The following is a 21020-nucleotide window of genomic DNA, read 5'->3' on the forward strand; positions in this document are numbered from 1 at the left end:
AGGCCAGAGAAGAACTTTATGTATTTATCCAAAACAAATTATAAAACCTGCTTAAGATGGATTTCTTAGCCAGCAAACATAAATAGTGCAGGCCCCCTGGGTTATCCTTTAAATTGAATGGCTACCAAGAAACCTGTCTTTCAAACAATGAAACACAATGTTACACTGGCACCGGCTGTGTGTGTGCGTTTTTTTTTTCTAATAGTATGGGAACAAGCTGAATGCGTGCTTCACTGGCTGGAGGGCTTAGCAGCTTTTCATTTGTGAGCGCTGAAGAGGGGCTCCCCTGTGTCCCAAACAAAAGATACGCTGCGAGAGAACGCTGTAAACGCTTCACCTGCTGGAGCCAATGAGAGAGAATAAGGTTTGTCTCTGGCATCAGCCAGCATGCAAACAAGTCAACTATTTTTTTTTCCTCTATACTCCTGCAATATTGTGTGAGGAACTTTTAATACTCAAACAAATACACACGGGAACTTCTTCACTGTTCAAACTTTTTTTTCTCTTTTTTTCCAGGGCTGGCAGATGGAACCTACAGCACTGTGACAAAGAATGTGCCCCTCTCCCTAATTTTGTTTACATTGCTGCATATTAACCACTTAACCACTTGCTTACTGGGCACATATACCCCCCTTCTGCCCAGGTGAAATTTCAGCTTTCGGCACTGCGTCGCTTTAACTAACAATTGCGCGGTCGTGCGACGTGGCTCCCAAACAAATTTGACGTCCTTTTTTTCCCCACAAGTAGAGCTTTCTTTTGGTGGTATTTGATCACCTCTGCAGTTTTTATTTTTTGCGCTATAAACAAAAAAGAGTGACAATTTTGAAAAAAATACAATATTTTTTACTTGTTGCTATAATAAATATCCCAATTTAAAAAAAAAAAAAAAAAAACATTTTTTTTTCTCAGTTTAGGCCGATACGTATTCTTCTACATATTTTTGGTAAAAAAAAAAAAAAAATTGCAATAAGCGACTGGTTTGCGCAAAAGTTATAGCGCTTACAAAATAGGGGACAGAATTATTCGTTTTTATTATTTATTTTTTTACTAGAAATGGCGGCGATCTGCGATTTTTATTGGGACTGCGATGTTATGGCGGACACTTTTGACACATTTTTGGCGCCATTTACATTTATACTGCGATCAGTGCTATAAATATGCACTAATTACAGTATAAATGTGACTGGCATTGAAGGGGTTAACACTAGGGGGTGAGGAAGGGGTTAAATGTATTCCCTGCATTGTGTTCTAACTGTAGGTGGAGGGGGGGTGACTGGGGGAGGTGACCGATCTATGTCCCTATGTACAAGAGACACAGATCGGTCTCCTCTCCAGAGACAGGACACTGTCTGTGTAAAACGGCAATGAGAGATGATCTCATATGTTTACATATGAGATCATCTCTCATTGGCCGCACAGATCGCATCGCAAACGGCCACTCTGATTGGCCGTTCGCGGCGATCTGTAATTGGCTGTGTCCAAGGGAAACGACCAGCACAGAGTTTCCCCGCTGCGCGCTCTGGAGCGCGCGCGGGGAACGCCTTAAGGGGCGGACGTCAATTGACGTCCAGTTGGATTTTCAGGTCCGCGCTGTAGCCGTCATTCGGCTATAGCGCGGGTCTGAAGAAGTTAAAGACCAGAAAGGATTTAACCACTTGCTGACCAGCTGCCGCAGTTTTACTACGGCAACATGGCTCGGCTGGGTGAAACAACGTTATGTTACGTTGCTTCGCCCTGTGGCCACTAGGGGCGCGCACGATGACCGCCGGGCACCCGCGATCGAGATTCGGGATCTGTGTGTGAAGACACACAGATCCAGGTTCTTTCAGGGGAGAAATGACCGATCTGTCATTTCCCCTAGTAAGTCACATCCCCCCTTCAAATAACCCCTTGATCGCCCCCTGCCAGTGAAATTTTTACAGTAATCAGTGCATTTTTATATCACTGATCGCTGTATAATTGTCAATGGTCCAAAAAATGTGTCAAAAGTGTCCGATGTGTCCGCCATAATGTCGCTGTCCTGATACAAATCGCAGATCGCCAGCATTACTAGTAAAAAAAAAATAATAAAAATGCCATAAATCTATCCCCTAATTTGTAGACGCTATAACTTTTGTGCAAACCAATCAATATACACTTATTGCGATTTTTTGTACCAAAAATATGTAGAACAATACATATCAGCCAAAGCTGAAGACATTTTTTTTTTTTTTTTAAATGGGATATTTATTATAGCAAAAAGTAAAAGATTATGGCCCGGATTCACAAAGCACTTGCGCCGACGTATCTCAAGATACGCCGACGTAAGTACAAATGTGCGCCGTCGTATCTATGCGCCGACCCACATACTAAGATACGCTTAAAAATAGGCTTCCTACGACCGACGTAACTTGCCTACGCTGTCGTATCGTGGGCTCATATTTACGCTGGGCGCATTTGCCGCTCCCATTAATTTTCTATGCACATATGCAAATGAGGGAGATACGCCGATTCATGAACGTACTTGCGCCCGGCGCATAATATACGCGGTTTGCGTAAGTCGTACGTCCGGCGTAAAGTAATTCCCCATATATATGGCGCATCCCATGCAAAGGTATGGACCAGGGAACACAAGCCGTCATATCTTTTGTCGTTTACGTTGTACGTGAATATGGCTGGGCGTAGGTTACGTTCACGTCGTAGGCAGTGATCAGGCGGTATCTTAGGGAGTAGTTCCGACGTGATTCTGAGCATGCGCACTGGATGCGTCCACCGGACGGCGCATGCGCCGTTCGTTATTCGTAGCTTTATGGCGCTTGGGCCATCATTTGCATGGGGTCACGCCTCATTAGCATGGCTCACGCCCACTTCCACTTACGCCGACTTATGACTTGGAAACCCAGCGCAGATTTGGCAGCACTGGCTTTGTAAATCCAGTGCTTGCCTCTATGCGCTGCGTCGGCGTAGCGTAAAGAAGATACACTACGGCGGCATAAATATGCGCCGCTGTTTGTGAATCCGGGCCATTGTGTTTTTTCAAAATTTTCGCTGTTCTTTTGTTTATAGCGCAAAAAATAAAAACCAAAGAGGTGATCAAATACCACCAAAAGCAATCTCTTTTTGTGGGGGGAAAAAAACGTCAATTCTGTTTGGGTGCCACGTCATACGACTGTGCAATTGTCAGTTAAAACGATGCAGTGCTGTATTGCAAAAAAATATAATTTAATCAGTGTTGAATGGTTTGTTTCAACCCCTCTAACTTTGCAGTTCTTTTGTAAAATAGACTTAGTGGCAGGATCACCAGATAAAAATAGAAGAAAGAAAGACTAAAAACTAAAACAAATACAGTCATCACATCTAGCAATTGGTTAGCTGCAATATAATAAATGTTTGCATTTGAGTTTATTGCTGCTTAACGTTAAGCAGATAATTTTGGTGGCCGATAAAATATGGACAAAACTGCAGCTAAAACAAACCTTTGTGTTTTTCTGGTATTACCTATAAAATAGGCAAAATGCACAACAAAGTATGAGTGGCCAAGGGCTAAATTGCCATTCCAAGTACTCTATGGCTACATAGCACAATTATATAACACTTGAAATAAAGTACGCAGTTTGGCCAATTTGACTTTGGTACTATAGCAAAGTTTCTATGCGATGCTAGTAGTTACATAAATGATCCTTTACTAAATATATATATATACAAAGAATCAGCTGAGGTCATTTCCTGCAAACCCACTGAAGTCCACTAAAGCCTGGTTCCCCCCATTTCGATTGTTGGACAGCCGAGCGTCTGATTTTTGTCAAAAGGGCGTGTGCCAGGATCTTGTCTTGCAAACTAACGTTACACAATTGTCGTGCCACAAACACATTTGTAGTGACGTACTACGAGGAATTTCAGCTCTTGAACGCCACCCTTTGGGCCCCTTCTGCTAATTTCGTGTTTAGTGAGCATTGGTTCCGAAAATGCACTGATGCCACCGAGTCATTTGATTTTATCTACATGCTTTTAATATCTTCTCAAATGTGAGTGTCCATTTTTTACCAATACAATAAATGTTTCTTGTTGAAATGGTATCACACTATGTGGCCTATTTTCTCTCCTTCTACCGATTTATTATTTGGATGAATTGCCTTTGAGTTTGTGTCACTGCATCCTTGGCTGAACCCTAGTGGCAACAATATTGTGACGGTCTTCCGCCTCATATGTCTACATTGGAAGCTGTGTATGCTGATATATTTTCCTCCCCTGGGTGTGCTACACCACAAGGTCTGTTGACACATTGGGCGTATGCCTAGTTGGGTTCAACAAATCTGGTAAGCCTCTCTTTTTTACCAGTGGTGGAATACCTACAGACAACTGTTTTATTATTACTCACCTAGGAGAGTCACTTCATCCACTGGAAACACTTTATGGACAATATAAAAACTATGCACTAGCACTTTTCGTCATATGTAAATGTGTCACTGTTCACTATTTTATTGAATGACAATATTTGATTTATATTGTATATTTGTTGTATGCACCACAGTGACTCTCTGCTATTAATACATGTTTGAGTAGCAGGTGTTCACATTTATCATATGTAGCGCTGCACTTTACCACTTCATTGATCCTCTGTTGTGCTGGCTGCTATTGGTTGTTATTTGTAGACACCGCCTTTTTTTCCCCCTTCTTGTTTTCTATTCCGAGAATGCGTGTTTGTACTTTCGACTTTTGTGTGACGGATTTGTATACCAAATATACGAAAATCTGACGCGGAGCTGTCGTTTGACAAAAATTTACTAGCTTGTCTTCCAACATTTGCTGTCAAAAAATTGGAAAACCATTGTCAAAAGGAGCGTACTAATGGCAAGAATTTCGGACAACAGTCTTTCAAAAGACAATCCCCTTCTGATTTTCTTACCGTGTGTACAAGGCTTTACTCTCAGATGATAACACACCCAGAAGTGAGAAGGGTGTGGAAGCAGCACAGGCACTCTACCATTGACCATAAAAAAACAAAAGTCCCACTACAGCCACGTAGGGCAGTCCACCTCATTCATAGTTAGGTACTTTCAGTAGTAGGTCTCTCACCATATATAAAGAGTAGGCAGCGCTTTGTCATTCACACTGTCCTGCAAAAGTTTCAGCACATGGTCACAAGAATTGGCACGTTGGGGTTGATGCACAAAACAATATGAATAGGCCCCCCTTGCCATTTGATACCATACACATATAGGTTGACGCGTGCAAGTGCAATAATACATAGGAGAGGTACGAATTGGGCAATCTGCACAGATGTAATAATATGCCCACAGAGATCGAAGACCATGCAACATGGCAACTGTGGCCTATGCTGTATTTGCAAATACAGGGGTAGATTCAGGTACCATTTGCGGCGGCGTATCTCCTGATACGCCACCGTAATTTGAATTTGGCGCCCGCGTAGCGTTACGCCGATTCACAAAGGCAGTTACACTGAAAAAATAGGCTTCCTCCACCGACGTAACTTGATTGCGGCGGTGTAGAATTGTGTGCAATATAACTTTGGCCGCTAGGGGCACTTCCGTTGTTGTCGGCGTAGAATATGCTAATTTCTTAGATACGCCGATTCACAAACGTACGTGCGCCCGGCGTTCGTTTTTTACGTCGTTTGCGTTTCTTTTTTTACGGCGTAAGGCTGCTCCTGCTATTAGGAGGCGCAGCCAATGTTAAGTATGGACGTTGTTCCCGCGTCGCGATTTTAAAATTTTACGTTGTTTGCGTAAGTCGTCCGTGAATGGCGTTGGACGCCATTTACGTTCACGTCAAAACCAATGACGTCCTTGCGACGTCATTTACCGCAATGCACGTCGGGAAATTTTAAGGACGGCGCATGCGCAGTACATTCGGCGCGGGAACGCGCCTAATTTAAATTGTCCACGCCCCCAACCGGATCATTTTAATTACGCTCGCTTACGCCGGCCCCTTTTACGATACGCCGCCGCAACTTACGGAGCAAGTGCTTTGTGAATACAGCACTTTCTCCTGTATGTTACGGCGGCTTAGCGTAAATACGATACGCTGTGCCGCCGTTTAAATTGCACGCCCCTACCTGAATCCACCCCACAGACTCTTCTTAGCAAGATAGCTGACCAAGTGTACAGAGTTATACTAACGTGTTGTAAAAATTATGTAATACTATTGCATAATCACGACACATTTTAATAATCAATTTTTTTTTTTTTGAAAAAGCCGCAGTGATAAAGTCAAACCAATTCACAGTTTGCATGTTTTAAGCTCTTTACTCTAGTATTGCTCAGCTTGGTCACATAGCTAGGGAGACACAGGGTATGTGTGCCTGACATAGGACGACATATCTGCTATGCTACAAGGGGGTAAACATAAATAAATGACAGACATAAATACAAACCACATACAAACAATGGGCCAGATTCACAGAAGAGATACAACGGCGTATCTCCTGATACGCCGTCGTATCTCTGTGTTAGGGCCGTCCTAACTATGCGACTGATTCATAGAATCAGTTACGCATAGATAGCCAGAAGATCCGACAGGTGTAATTGAATTACACTGTCGGATCTTAAGGATGCAATTCTAGGCCGGCCGCTAGGTGGCGAGGCCATTGCGGTCGGCGTAGAATATGCAAATGACTAGTTATGGCTATTTCCGAACGTCCGCGCTGCCCGTCGATATAACTTTACGTCGTTTCCGTCGAGTTACGCCGCATAAAATTAGCGCTGAGCCCTAGGTGTTCTAAGCAATGTTAAGTATGGCCGTCGTTCCCGCGTCGAAATTTAAAAAACCACGTAGTTTGCGTAAGTCGTCCGTGAATGGCGCTGGACGCCATTTACGTTAACGTCTAAACAAATTAAGTCGGTGCAACGTCATTTAGCGCAATGCACGTCGGGTAATTTACCCGACGGAGCATGCGCAGTACGTTCGGCGCGGGAACGCACCTAATATAAATGGTGCCCGCCCCATTTGAATTGGGCGGGCTTGCGCCGATCGCATTGATGTTACACCGCCGCAAGTTTACAGGTAAGAGTTTTGAAAATCAGGCACTTACGCTGTAAACCTGCGGTGGTGTAACGTAAATCAGATACGTTACGCTGCCGTGGAGCAACGTAATTCTATGTGAATCTGGCCCAGTAAGTGGAAAATAGAGCAGAGTTTATTTAGTACACAGCAGAAAATAGAAAGCAATACAAAAAGTTCCCTAAATGTAGGTGTCCAGGTACTGTAGGTCTGTTACATGTAAGTATGAGGGCACAGGTTATAGCCGTATTACTAAAGGCAAAGTATTCACCAGATTTACATTTTTGGTTGTAACATGACAAAATGTGGAAAATTTCAAGGAGGTATGAATATGTTTTCAAGGCACTGTAAAAGGCAGCAAACCTACCAAAACCTAAACTTATCCTAATTCTGGCCAGCAGAAATTATGGATGTGCAATATCGACCTGTGAAGCTTGTAGTCCGTGAAGCTTACAGTTTACAGTGTATTAGCGGTAAATGTTGAATATTAAACTCACCCATATTCAGCAGCTCCATCACCGTTCAGCTTTATCTCGTGTATCCCTTCTTTGCACCCGGATATCAGGATTTCTCCAATAGAACTTTTAATCAGGACCTCTTGCAGTTTGCAATTTCCACTTATGACAGACATCTGTAACACAATGAATTCACTGATAAGGATCAAAGAGGAAGGAACATGGTCAACTATGTACATATCAGCCTCAGTAAGCTCATACACAATCCACCAGTTAGTCACTTAGGGCTGGATTCAGATACAATGGTGTATCTATCCGCCCGGCGTAACGTATCTCATATAACGTATCTCAGATACGTTACGCCGCCGTAAATTTGGGCGCAAGTTCTGTATTCAGAAACAACTTGCGCCCTTAGATACGGCGGCATAACGTATCTGTGTCGGTGTTAGGGTGACCACGTGTCCCGGATTGCCCGGGACAGTCCCGCATTTTGCAGGTCTGTCCCGGGCACCTTCATTCCAGGACAATACAGTGTCCCAGAATGAAATTGACAGAGCCACCCCCCCAGGCCAATCTGATGCCCCCCAAAAAAGGTTGCCACATCACCGCTTTACTCACCGACAGTACTTGTCCTGGCCGGGAATGCCTGGAGGAGCACAATCCCCGCCCCCTGCTTGTGATTGGAGAAATCATAAATCCCACCTGTTGTGTCCTATCACTGTGTTGTGATTCGTTACAGCACAAGCTAATTTTTGGGAAGGGGGGTGTCCCTGAATGGTAATTTGGAAATGTGGTCACCCTAGTCGGCGTAAGCCCCCCGCCCAATTCAAATGTGGATGATGTGGGCGTGTTTTATGTATATTAACTGTGACCCCGCGTATTTGAAGTTTTTTAGGAATGGCGCATGCGCCGTTCGTGAAAAAATCCCAGTGCGCATGCTCGAAATTCCGCCGCAAATCGCCATTGCTTTCGACGTGAATGTAAATTACGTCCAGCCCTATTCGCGAACGACTTACGCAAACGACGTAAAATTTTCAAAACTCGACGCGGGAACGACGGCCATACTTAACATAGGATACGCCTCATATAGCAGGGGTAACTATACGCCGCAAAAAGCCTAACGTAAACGACGTAAAAAAATGCGCCGGCCAGACGTAAGTTTCGGAATGGGCATATCTAGCTCATTTGCATATTCCTCGCGTAAATATACGGAAGCGCCACCTAGCGGCCAGCGTAAATATGCAGCCTAAGATACGACGGTGTAAGACACTTACGCCGGTCGGATCTTAGGGAAATCTATGCGCAGCTGATTCTATGAATCAGGCACATAGATACGACCCCGCACACTCAGAGATATGACGGCGTATGGTACCTTGCTGTCTGTAAACAGTGATCTATGTACCGACTCCGCCTCCTGAAATGTCTCCTCTCAGCACCTATGTAGTTCAGAAGGCAGGCTCTGTGGAATGTGTGACACAGCAGTGCCTACTTACAGAGTATAGTGATTACATCACAGAATTCAAGAAAGTGAATGTGTGGGGATCTTTACATAGTACTGTAAGTTTACAAACTTCAAGATTATTTAGATTAATAGGAGTGGACTAGAAATCATAAAAAATATAATGTAGAAATGAATATATGATATAAAATTTTGACCATAGATACAGTTTATTGGGAATGGGAACGAAGAGCATACCCACTGTAATTGTGTGTAACTTCTTCCCAAAATCCACGTCCTCCTCAAGGGACTTGCAACACATACTATTAAATGTCATTTCTATTTTCGCAATGCATGTCACTAATCTGCATAATAACGCCACACTTTTGCATATAAAAAAAGGATGTTTTTAGATGAAATTCTTTTAAAAACAATATCAATGGAATTTTATTTTGATTAACCACTTAAGGACCGTAAGATATTACTGCTTAATGACCAGGCCCTTTTTCTCGATAAAGCACTGCATCGCTTTAACTGACAATTGCGCGGTTGAGCAGCGGTGTACCCAAACAAAATCAATGTCCTTTTTTTCCCCATCAATAGAGCTTCCTTTTGGTGGTTTTTGATCACCTCTGCGGTTTTTATTTTTGCTCTATAAACAAATAAAGAGCGTAAATTTTGAAAAAAATAAATATATTTATTTTTTATTTTTGCTATAAAATATCCCCAAAAATGTTTGTAAAAAAACTAATTTCTTCATCAGTTTAGGGCAATATATATTCTTCTACATATTTTTGGTTAAAAAAATCGCAATAAGTGTATATTAATTAGTTTGCGCAAAAGTTATAGCATCTACAAACTATGGGAAAGATTTTTGGCATTTTTATTTTTATTACTAGTAATGGCGATGATCTGCGATTTTTAGCGGTACTGTGACATTGCGGTGGACAGATTGGACACTTTTGACACATTTTTAGTACCCCTAACGTTTATACAGCAATGAGTGCTATAAAAAGCCACTGATTACAGTGCGAATGGCACTGGCAAGGAAGGGGTTAACACTAGGGGGCAATCAAGGGGTTAAATGTGTTCCCTGGGAAAGTGTGTTTGTACCTGTGATGGGATAGGACTGACTAGAGGAGGATCCAGATCGTTGTTCCTACTTGGTAGGAACAGACAATCTGTATCTCCTCCCCTGTCAGAACAGGGATTTGTGTGTTAACACACAAATCTCTGTTCCTGCTCACATGCCCATGCCGATTGTGGGTGGCCCGCAGCAATCGCACCCGCCGACCACACGCATCGAGTCCCCCTCCGTGCCTCGGGCGTGCCTGCTATGGGTCTTAAAGGAAAAGACATACTCATTCTCTGGAATGTACCACTTTGCCTGAAGTATATCGGTGTGAGCCGGTCGGCAAGTGGTTAAGGCAATGCAAACAGAAATGATTATGAATTAACTTCTGTCTCCCTTGACACTTAAAGTGATTGTAAAGGTTGTGAGTTTTTTCTTCTTTTTATTAAATAACAAACATGTCACCCTTACTTGCTCTGTACAATGGTTTTGCACATAGCGGTCCCACTCCTCTTCTTTTTGGGTCCCCAAAAAGGTTTGATGGAATAAATTACATGGCTGTGTGAGCCAATGAGGAGAGAGAAACCCAGGAGAGCCGCTGCTCCCATACACATCGTTGGATCTAAATTGGGCTCAGGTAAGTATAAGGGGGGACTGGGGGCGGGGGAGCTGCACCCAGAGGGTTTTATACCTTAATGCATAGACCTATACTGTACAGTACAATCAACCAGGCTGACCATACATCTTAAAAAGGTAAAGCGGGGATCTATTTGTAATTGATTTTATAGCTGTTAATTTAAGCACTTGTTTTCTTGACCCTTAGGCCTCGTACACACGACCCAAACATGTCTGCTGAAACTGGTCCGTGGACCAGTTTCCGCGGACATGTTCGGTCGTGTGTACGGCCGACCGGACAATTTTCCGGCGGATCGGACAGGTTTCCAGCGGACAAATGTTTCTTAGCATGCTAAGATACATGCCCGCTGGGAGCCTGTCTGTCGGACATGTTCGGTCGTCTTTTACGACTTACCGGACATGTCAGCTCGGCCAAAAGCCCTCGCATGCGCCGAAGTGATTTGACGCATGCGTGGAAGCATTGACCTTCCAGGGTCGCGCACGTCGCCGCGGCAACGGCGCGGCCACATCACCGCGTATCCTGTACACGCGGATTTCGGTTTGATGGTGTGTGCAACCATCAGACCGAAATCTCCGAGCGGACATGTCCGATGAAAACGGTCCGCAGGCCGTTTTCATCGGAGATGTCCCCTCATGTGTACGAGGCCTCAAACATTACTCACAGGATTTGATTAGACTTTTTTTTTTGGATTGGTTGACTTCCAAAATGTATATCTATTTATTTGCAGCAATTTGTGAATTGACCTTTGCATGCAACGTACAACAAAAATGTATAAGACTTGGTTCACACTACTGCGATTTTGATGCGATTTTCAGTATGATTATGTGGTATGACTTTGATGCAACTTTGGATGTGATTAGCATATTCTATGTGGCCAAATCGCACTGAACATGCACCAAAGTATCACAGAAACCTTTACCAAAACCACACAGTTACAGTTCCCTTGACATGTGATGTGATGTCTGTGCAAACCAATACATATCACAAATCGCATGAGTGTGAACCAGTACTAACTTAGCGTGCCTTCTGTAGTTCCCTGGATTTGTGCAAGAGAAAGAAGTACCATTTTAGATAGTACGGCCCCTTTCACACAGACTTTCTGAACAGATTTGCCTCTCAGTTTTTCAAGTAGACCTAATCTGAAGACTTACGGGCTAGCGGATGTATATAGACTTGTATCCCTTTACATTCACCCACCTCTTAGCCTGTCCAGGTACAGAAAAAAAAATTGAAAAGGACTGTATCTTTTTCAGGATCCAAACATGATGAATAGAAAGTAGCCTGATGTAAATGGACACAAGTCTCACAAGACATCCGACAGTCCATAGATCCAACATGGGTTCACCACAGTGAGTACACAGACTAAACCCAACATGGAAGTCACAAAACCAGCATCTATCCGGTACTGCTCTGATTCAGCAGAAGTTCAGCTCATGGATCCCCTTCTGAATGGAACAGTGTATCCCTGAAAAGAACCCTTAAAAACATAGTAATAAAGAAGCAAAAAATAAGGAAGGGATTTTTTTTTCTGTAGGTGAACAGTACATATAACCTACTCTAATGTGGCCTAGTTCTGAGCTATTTAAGCCTTAACCTCTATGGCTGGGATTCAGATACATTGGCATATCTTTGAGTGGGCGTATCGCATCTCATATGCGCTACGCCGACGTAACATAGAGAGGCAAGTACAGTATTCACAAAGCACTTGCTCCCTAAGTTACAGCGGCATAACGTAAATGGGCCGGCGTAAGCCCGCGTAATTCAAAGTAGGCTGGTAGTGGGCGTGTTGTATTATAATGAATCGTGACCCCATGTAAATGAAGCGCCGTACGGCGCATGCATGCTCAGAATCACGTTGAATTTACGCCCTAAGATACGACGGCTCAATAGCAACGACGTGAACGTTACCTATGCCCAGCCCCATTCACGTACCACTTACGTAAACGACGTAAAATCCGACGGCTGTTCCGTCGTCCATACCTTAGCATTGACTGCGCCTCATATAGCAGGGGTAACTTTACGCCGGACGTAAGCTGTACGTTCGTGAATTGGCGTATCTAGGTCATTTGCATATTCAACTCGTAAATCTACGGAAGCGCCCCTTGAGGCCAGCGTAAATATGCACCCAAGATACGACGGCGTAGGAGAATTATGTCGGTCGTATCTTGGCAAATTTCAGGCGTATCTCAGTTCCTGAATACGCGTATAGATACGACGGCGCACATTTGGACTTACGACGGTGTATCTGGAGATACGTTGTCGTAAGTCCTTTCTGAATCCCGGCCAAAGTATATAAAATAGCTTTTCATTTCTCAGTTAAAGCAATTTCTCATTTTATATCCAGTTAACAAAACAAAAAAACACAAAAGAAAAAACTGTATAGTAATTAAAATACTGTTTATGTTATATAGTGCGATCTTCTATTCCTCTTTGACAATGAAACGTCAATGAATAGAGAGGGCCTAGTTCCCCATGGTACTGATACAGCTGTGTATGGTTCCTGACATGCAGTTAATAGTAATTGTTGGACAAATTATGCAAAGGGAAAGTGCGGAATCGATAATTACTAAAAGCTGTAGAAGAACTTGTACAAAACAGTATGTTTAAGCCACCTGAAGATGGATAGCCCTTCCAAACTCAGTTTTAGATTCTGCTCCGCTACACGACCACATTGAGTGCCCAACAACCAATCCAGCAGTGTAGTCCAACTTGGCAGGGTGGCTGCAGAAGATCAAGGGTCTGCTTCTTTCTCATGATCACAGCCCTTTAATCTGTACCGATTTTTACCAAGAGCTAGAAGCCATTCATATTAATTGACTACAGTAGAGGAATTGATTTTCATGGCAAATTAAGGATCATTTGCAAAATAAAATGCATTTTTGTTTCGTCTCTTTCATCCCCGGTTTTCACAGGAATTGGGATTATAGAATTAATCTTTTGACACCATTTTAATGGTGGTTTCCGCAATGCCCTCAATGAGAATTTCAAATATAGAACAGCTGACAGAGCCCCGTTACAACAATTAAATCCCCTTAAAAATGAGACAGAGGTTATCTTGTAACTGAATTTTAATAGGCACGATCCTCCATATAGAATGTTGAAGAGAACAAAATATGTATTACAACTCTCAAGTTTATAGTAGGGTAACCAGCAGGGGCTGAAAGTTGCGCAGTTACACTTGTACAATGCAAATCAGATGTACTATATATGCAAATCAAGAAACACAGCGCTCAATTAAGTATAAGGGACTTTCATGTCTTCCAGTGCCTTAATCCTAAATAAGAGAAGGCAGAATCAAACTGCAGACCAGAATTGTCCTCTAATTGACTAGATCTGCATTGTAGAATTTGATTTAATGAACTCTTTAAACAATTCAGTCAAGTTCAGCCCAGCAAATAATAGCATCACTGTCCCACATTCTATGGCAGCATAAGCTGCTCATAAAGTACTGCAAACTAATGAATGTTCAGCTCCTAAACGAAAAAGGAATACACTCAACTGAGGAGAAGAGCCCTACATTGTCCTTTATTATTCCTTTCAAAATACAAAAGGATGATTTCTGTCTATTGTAGGCTTCAGTGTGGAATAATGTAGTGTATTAAAATAACAAAGAAAACATTTTTAAAACATACAACGATGCAAGCTTTTATGAGGCACGCTAATGTACTTGTTCAAATTCAGGCTTAATGGAACCAGTTGTTGATTCCAATCATGCTATATAAAGCATTTTTTTTCCTAAGCTCAGTGGTAAGTGGTCTTCATGTGACCTGGCCTGACTCTCTTTGGATGGCCCTTTTGCTGACTTTTCTTTGGTTTTCAACTGCTTGTTACTGACTCAGTGTCACTTCTACCCCAACGCAGGTGGTCAGACACTATGGGCCAGATTCACAGAAGAGATACGATGGAGTATCTCAGATACACCATCGTATCTCTGATTTTTACTGGTCCTATCTATGCACCTGATTCATAGAATCAGATACGCATAGATAGGGCTGAGATCCGACAGTGTCACACTGTGTTACACTGTCGGATCTTTTTTTGGATTTAAAAATGGCGCCGGGGGCGTTCCCGCTGATTTACACTGAATAATATGTAAATCAGCGAGATACGCGAAATTCACGAACGTACGCGGACCCGACGCTGTGTTCTTACGTCGTTTCCGTAGCGCGGTACCCGTCGTATACTTACCCCTGCTAAAAGCAGGGGTAAGTATTGTTAAGTATGGCCGTCGTTCCCGCGTCGATTTTGAAATTTCCTACGTCGTTTGCGTACGGCGATTCACGAACACGCGCGTCGCAAGTCCCGCTCACGTCGCAACCACTGACGTCCTATTGACGTCAGTGGGAGCAATGCACGCCGGGAAATTCCCCGGACGACGCATGCGTATTTAAATCGGCGCGGGAACGCGCCTGATTTAAATATGACACTCCCCTAGCCGCGGAATTTGAATTCCGCTGGGGGAGTTAGGATCCGCCGTCGCAAGTTTGGAGGTAAGTGTGTTGTGAATTTGACACTTTCCTCACAAACTTGCGAGGGCGGATCTTAAAACACATAGGTTACACGGATCTAAAGATCCGCTAACCTTTGTGAATCTGGCCCTATAGCTGGCTTCTGTGCGCTTCACCTATAGCAGCCCCTTTTCCCTTAAGGCAAGCAGGCCTACCGGTCCTCGGTTGCCCCCAGGACTTATACACAATGCTATAGTGCCTGGCCACCACACCAGGGTAGATGCAAACTGAGCAAAGCCAAGAGATACTTGCAGTTAGCAGACAGGTAGAGTGGTTCTATGATAGTCCAGGTAAAAAGGCAGGCTGAGTTCAAGGAATAGTCCAATAATCCGGTCCAAAGTCATACACAGGGAAATCCAAACTAGTAAAGCAGGACGGACAGACAGGGAGCTCCATTAGGTACAACACAAGTATCACTCACTATTACAAGCAAGGGACTGAGCGTTTGGCTTGCTTATACCAGATGACTGACCACATCAATCACCTTGCAGGTAGACACAAACAGGGAGAATGCAATAGCCAAAACCCGGATGCTGGAATGAGGAGCAGGAACAATTAAGTGATCCTGACATTCTGGCCTGTAACTGTCTCCATATGGCGATACTGCACTTTTCTGCCTGCAGATTTATGACTTTGGTCTCACCCTAACGAAGCTTGTGTGTCTCATCCGATACCTTGCTGCTTAAAAGAGGGATAAAAGAAAAGAGGGCGCACCAGCCTTGTGCATTATTCTTAGATGAGTTTTATTAAATAATAATATAAAAACTACTTACAAACATGTTAAAGAAACGGCAATGTAAGAAGCCTTTAAGTGATAACAATCGGTCTGAAGGCCACAGTCTCCAAATGATGAAAGAGAGGACCCAAAGATGCATTTTAAAGCATAACCTTCTTCTTCAGAGCCTCTTTTGACTGCTAGGATACCCCCATCCTGGAGGGCAGAAAGGCCTGAGACACTATCCATCTCAAACTGTAGATCACCCGATCAACATACTTGTGCGCAAGAGTGTTTGTTTTCTGGAACCTTACTGCTTGCCAAATTACTTTGGCCTGGTCCTGACCATTACTTTGGCCTAGTCTGGTACCTCACTGATTGTTTGTTGACCACACCAGTCTGAGCCTAACTACAAATCTGTTGCATGAAGTATCTACTAAGCATTTGTGCCCTTGCATCACCGGTCACCATTTCCAAAAGTATGGGCTTGAGATGCAGGAACAATCACCTTTATCATCTCAGTTTCCACCAAATAAACAGATTTATTATTTATTTATTTATTTATAGCTACAATAGTTTAAAGGTTAGTTAAATGCAAAACACAAAAAATAAGCATGAAAGGCTTTTAAGAACACAGCTGCTCCGTCACAAGAAAAGCCAAATTTCCAAACCAATCCACTGTAGGTTTCCTGTGTTGGGAGTTGTACAGCACATCATATAATAAAAGGTTATAGCTCTATGCATGCCCACTGGCGATCCATGTTCACAGGAGATCTCTACGATACAATTCCAAAAAAGGCTGCATTCACACTTGAGCTGAGCATCTTTGGTTGTTGCAGATTTTTTTTTTTTAAGCACTTACACAAGTGTTTTTTTTTGTTTTTTGTTTTTTGCGAGTATCTGAGGCTTGAGCATTTTTTTTTTTATAATTTTTAGCTAGCTACTAGGGAACAAAAATGTGCAAGATGTGTGTTTAGTTGTTTTTCAGGCGCTCCTATTGCGGCTGGAAAAGCTTCCAACTTGTAAATCAAAAGTAGCAAAAGTACCTTTTCAAGCTACAAACTTTAAGCAATGCTCAGGTGAACAGGCACAATTGAAAACCATAGGATTTTAAATGTTGAGCATTTTGGAGCTTCGAGCTACAAAACACTCAAATGTAAATGGACCCAAAAGTCAAGTTTAAAAAGTCAAAAACATGACCACTGACTGAGTGTGTCCTCACAGTACTGCTACAATTAAAAATAATAAAAGACAAAAAACAAGAGTAGTGAAATCCTTCTCACGTTGGTTTGAGGTGCAGTGATGATGTATGCTGACAAGATCAAGTTCACATTAAACTACTGATCACAGCACAGTCCTAATGGCATTCCCTAAAAAAGATAATGAAGATGAAATATTGATCATGATGGTCAGTAAACAGGTATGTAACAGGCAAAACAATGAAGCAAAGATGCAAATCAAGGTAGGTAGTGGCGGTTGGTGCTCAATATTGAGGGGGGGGGGGCAGGCACAAGTTTACTCCTTCTCGGGTGTGTAGCAAAACATATTCAAGCTATAGTTGCATAATTGGATATGGGCTGAAAATGCACACACTCTCAGGTTTAATTGGAGGGTATGTACATCTAAATCAGAGTAAGGGTTTAGAAATTACAGCTCTTAAGAATAGCCACCCCCCCTTTTTCAAGGGACTAAAAGTAATTGGACAATTTAATCAAGGGCTGTTTCATGGACAGGTGTGGACTACTCCTTTGTTATTTATTTTTCAACTGAGAAGGTAAAAGGTCTGGAGTTGATTCCAAGTGTGGTATTTGCATTTGGAATCTATTGCTGTGAACCTATATCATGTGTTCAATAGGAGCTCTCCATGCAAGTGAAACAGGACATTGTAAGGCTTCACAAATTAAACAAATCCATTAAAAGTGGCCAAATCAATAGTTTGGCACATTCTGAGGAAAGAAGAACACACAACATAAAAAGGTCTCTCAAGACGTCTACGGAAGACAACAGTGGTGGATGATCGCAGGATCCTCTCTATGGTAAAGAAAAACCCATTCACAACATCCAGACAAGTGAAGGACAGTCTCCAGGAGGTGGGTGTATCATTGTCAAAGTCTACAATAAAGGGAAGACTTCACAAAAGCAAATACAGAGGGTTCACCACAAGGTGCAAACCATTAATGAGCCTGAAGAATAGAAAAGTCAGATTAGGCTTTGCAAAAAAAAACATCTAAAAAAGCCAATCCAGTTCTGAAAAGCATTCTTTGGAAGGATAAAACTAAGATTAACCTGTACCAGAATGACGGGAAGAAAAAAGTGTGGAGAAGTCTTGGAACAGCTCATGATCCAAAGCACACAACATCATCTGTAAGACATGGTGGAGGCAGTGTGATGGCATGAGCATGCATGGCATACAGTGGCACTGGATCATTGGTGTTTATTGATGATGTGACAAAAGACAGAAGCAGTCGGCTGAATTCTACAATGTTTAGAGATATACTGTCAGCCAAGATTCAGCTAAATGCAGCAAAGTTGATTGGAGGGCGCTTCACAGTAGAGATGGACAATGATCCAAAACGATTTTGAAGGAAAAGAAGTGATGTATTCTGCAATGGCCAGATCCAACACAATTGAGCATTCATTTCACTTGCTGAAGGCAAAACTAAGGCAGAAAGACCCACACAGAACAACTGAGACAACTGCAGTTAGAGCTTGGCAAAGTACCAGAAAGGAGGAAACTCAGTCCTTGATAATGTCCATGGGTTCCAGACTTCAGGCAGTCAAGGATTCTCAACAAAATATATAAAAAAATACATTTTATTTATGATTATATTCATTTGTCCAATTACATTTGAGCCACTGAAAGTGGGTGGACTGTGTATAAAAATAGTTGCAGTTCCTAAAATGTGTACATGATATTTATGTTCTACCCCACTGACAGGCTGATACCCCCACCCATTCAACCTCTGCAGCAATGCTGGCAGCACTCATATGTCTATTTCCCAAAGACAACCTCTGGATATGACGCCGAGCACGTGCACTCAACTTCTTTGGTCGACCATGTTGAGCCCTGTTCTTAGTGGAACCTGTCCTGTTAAACCACTGTATGGTCTTGGCAACCATTCTGCAACTCAGTTTCAGGGTCTTGGCAATCTTCCTATAGCCTAGGCCAGTGATGGCGAACCTTTTTGAGCCCGAGTGCCCAAACCGCGACACAAGAGCAATTTATTTCTTGCAAAGTGCCAACACAGAATTAAACCTGCCAGCGGCTCTGTACAGAGGATGGGACTTATCTAAATGAGCCCTAAGGGACTAGAAATGTACGATTCTGCCAGATTCGCTCAGACTGCAGGGATTAGGAATGCATTGTGCTTAGAATGCACTGTGCAACATACACTGACCATTACACTCACCTACCTGACCATTACACTCACCTACCTGACCATTACACTCACTTACCTGACCATTACACTCACCTACCTGACCATTACACTCACCTACCTGACCATTACACTCACCTACCTGACCATTACACTCACCTACCTGACCATTACACTCACCTACCTGACCATTACACTCACTTACCTGACCATTACACTCACCTACCTGACCATTACACTCACTTACCTGACCATTACACTCACCTACCTGACCATTGCACTCACCTACCTGACCATTACACTCACTTACCTGACCATTACACTCACCTACCTGACCATTACACTCACTTACCTGACCATTACACTCACCTACCTGACCATTACACTCACCTACCTGACCATTACACTCACTTACCTGACCATTGCACTCACTTACCTGACCATTACACTCACCTACCTGACCATTACACTCACTTACCTGACCATTACACTCACCTACCTGACCATTACACTCACTTACCTGACCATTGCACTCACTTACCTGACCATTACACTCACCTACCTGACCATTACACTCACCTACCTGACCATTACACTCACCTACCTGACACATGCAATGACACCAATAATGAGGCACAATGACACCAATAATGAGGCACAATGTTCCCTAATGACACCAATAATGAGGCACAATGACACCAATAATGAGGCACAATGTTCCCTAATGACACCAATAATGAGGCACAATGACACCAATAATGAGGAACAATGACACCAATAACGAGGCACAATGTTTTCCAATGACACCAATAATGAGGCACAATGACACCAATAATGAGGCACAATGACACCAATGATGACAAAAAATAGGGGAGCACAATGTTTCCCAATGACACCAATAATGAGGCTGAATAACACCAATGATGGGGCACAATGTTTCCCAATGACACTAATGAGTCTGTTCTTTTTGCACAATTGATTGTTTGCAGAGCTAGCACCTGATATCTTAGAGTGGGGCAGGCTTAGGACTAACAAGATAACTGTACCGTACACTGCACATTAACTCCTGTCTCCCAGTGTCTGACCTTGCTCCAGCAGCTTATTATTCCCGCCGAAAGGCTCCTCTGATTCCAGCCGTGTGTGCTCCCAGTCACGTCACCGCTGATTTGTGCGGTGTGGATGAGACAGCTTCTTTGATTGGATCAGCGTGCGTACGCACACACGCACGCACGTCACCCCCGGGAGTTTCTTCTTTGTCACTCCCACTCAGACACGTCATCAATAGCCCTAGAGAACTGTGGGAGTTGTAGTTTGGGGTGCGGTGGGGACAAATGGATTTTAGTGTGTTCTTTGAAATTTTTCATGGCGTGTGGCGTGCCCACCGAAACAGCTTGCCGTGCCGAGAGCGGCACGCGTGCCACGCGTTCGCCATCACTGGCCTAGGCCATCATTATGTATAGAAACAATTCTTTTTTTCAGATCCTCAGAGAGTTCTTTGCCATGAGGTGCCATGTTGAACTTCCAGTGACCAGTATTCAAACCTGAAGCCTTGTAACACTAACTAGTCACATGACACCGGGGAGGGAAAATAGCTAATTGGGCCCAATATGGACATTTTCACTTAGGGGTGTACTCACTTTTGTTGCCAGCGGTTTAGACATTAATGGCTGTGTGTTAAGTTATTTTGAGGGGACGGACAATTTATACTGTTATATAAGCTGTACACTCACTACTTTACATTGTAGCAAAGTGTCATTTCTTCAGTGTCATTTTCTTTCTTTTTAGGGAATGCCATTAGTACTGTGCTGTGATCAGTAGT

The 21020-nt window shown here is 43.0% G+C and overlaps 1 protein-coding gene across 1 annotated transcript in view; it reads right to left on the bottom strand.

The window, feature by feature from the left end:
• The window catches only part of MGMT (O-6-methylguanine-DNA methyltransferase), a 622894-nt gene that overhangs the window by 531251 nt on the left and 70623 nt on the right, over positions 1-21020 (bottom strand). The window contains exon 3 of the mRNA XM_040361401.1: positions 7497-7630. Within this exon, the coding sequence (XP_040217335.1) occupies positions 7497-7630 (134 nt within the window). The remainder of the gene's footprint in view (positions 1-7496; positions 7631-21020) is intronic.

This window comes from Rana temporaria, chromosome 8, assembly GCF_905171775.1.
Source record: "Rana temporaria chromosome 8, aRanTem1.1, whole genome shotgun sequence".
NCBI classification, from domain to species: Eukaryota; Metazoa; Chordata; class Amphibia; order Anura; family Ranidae; genus Rana; species Rana temporaria.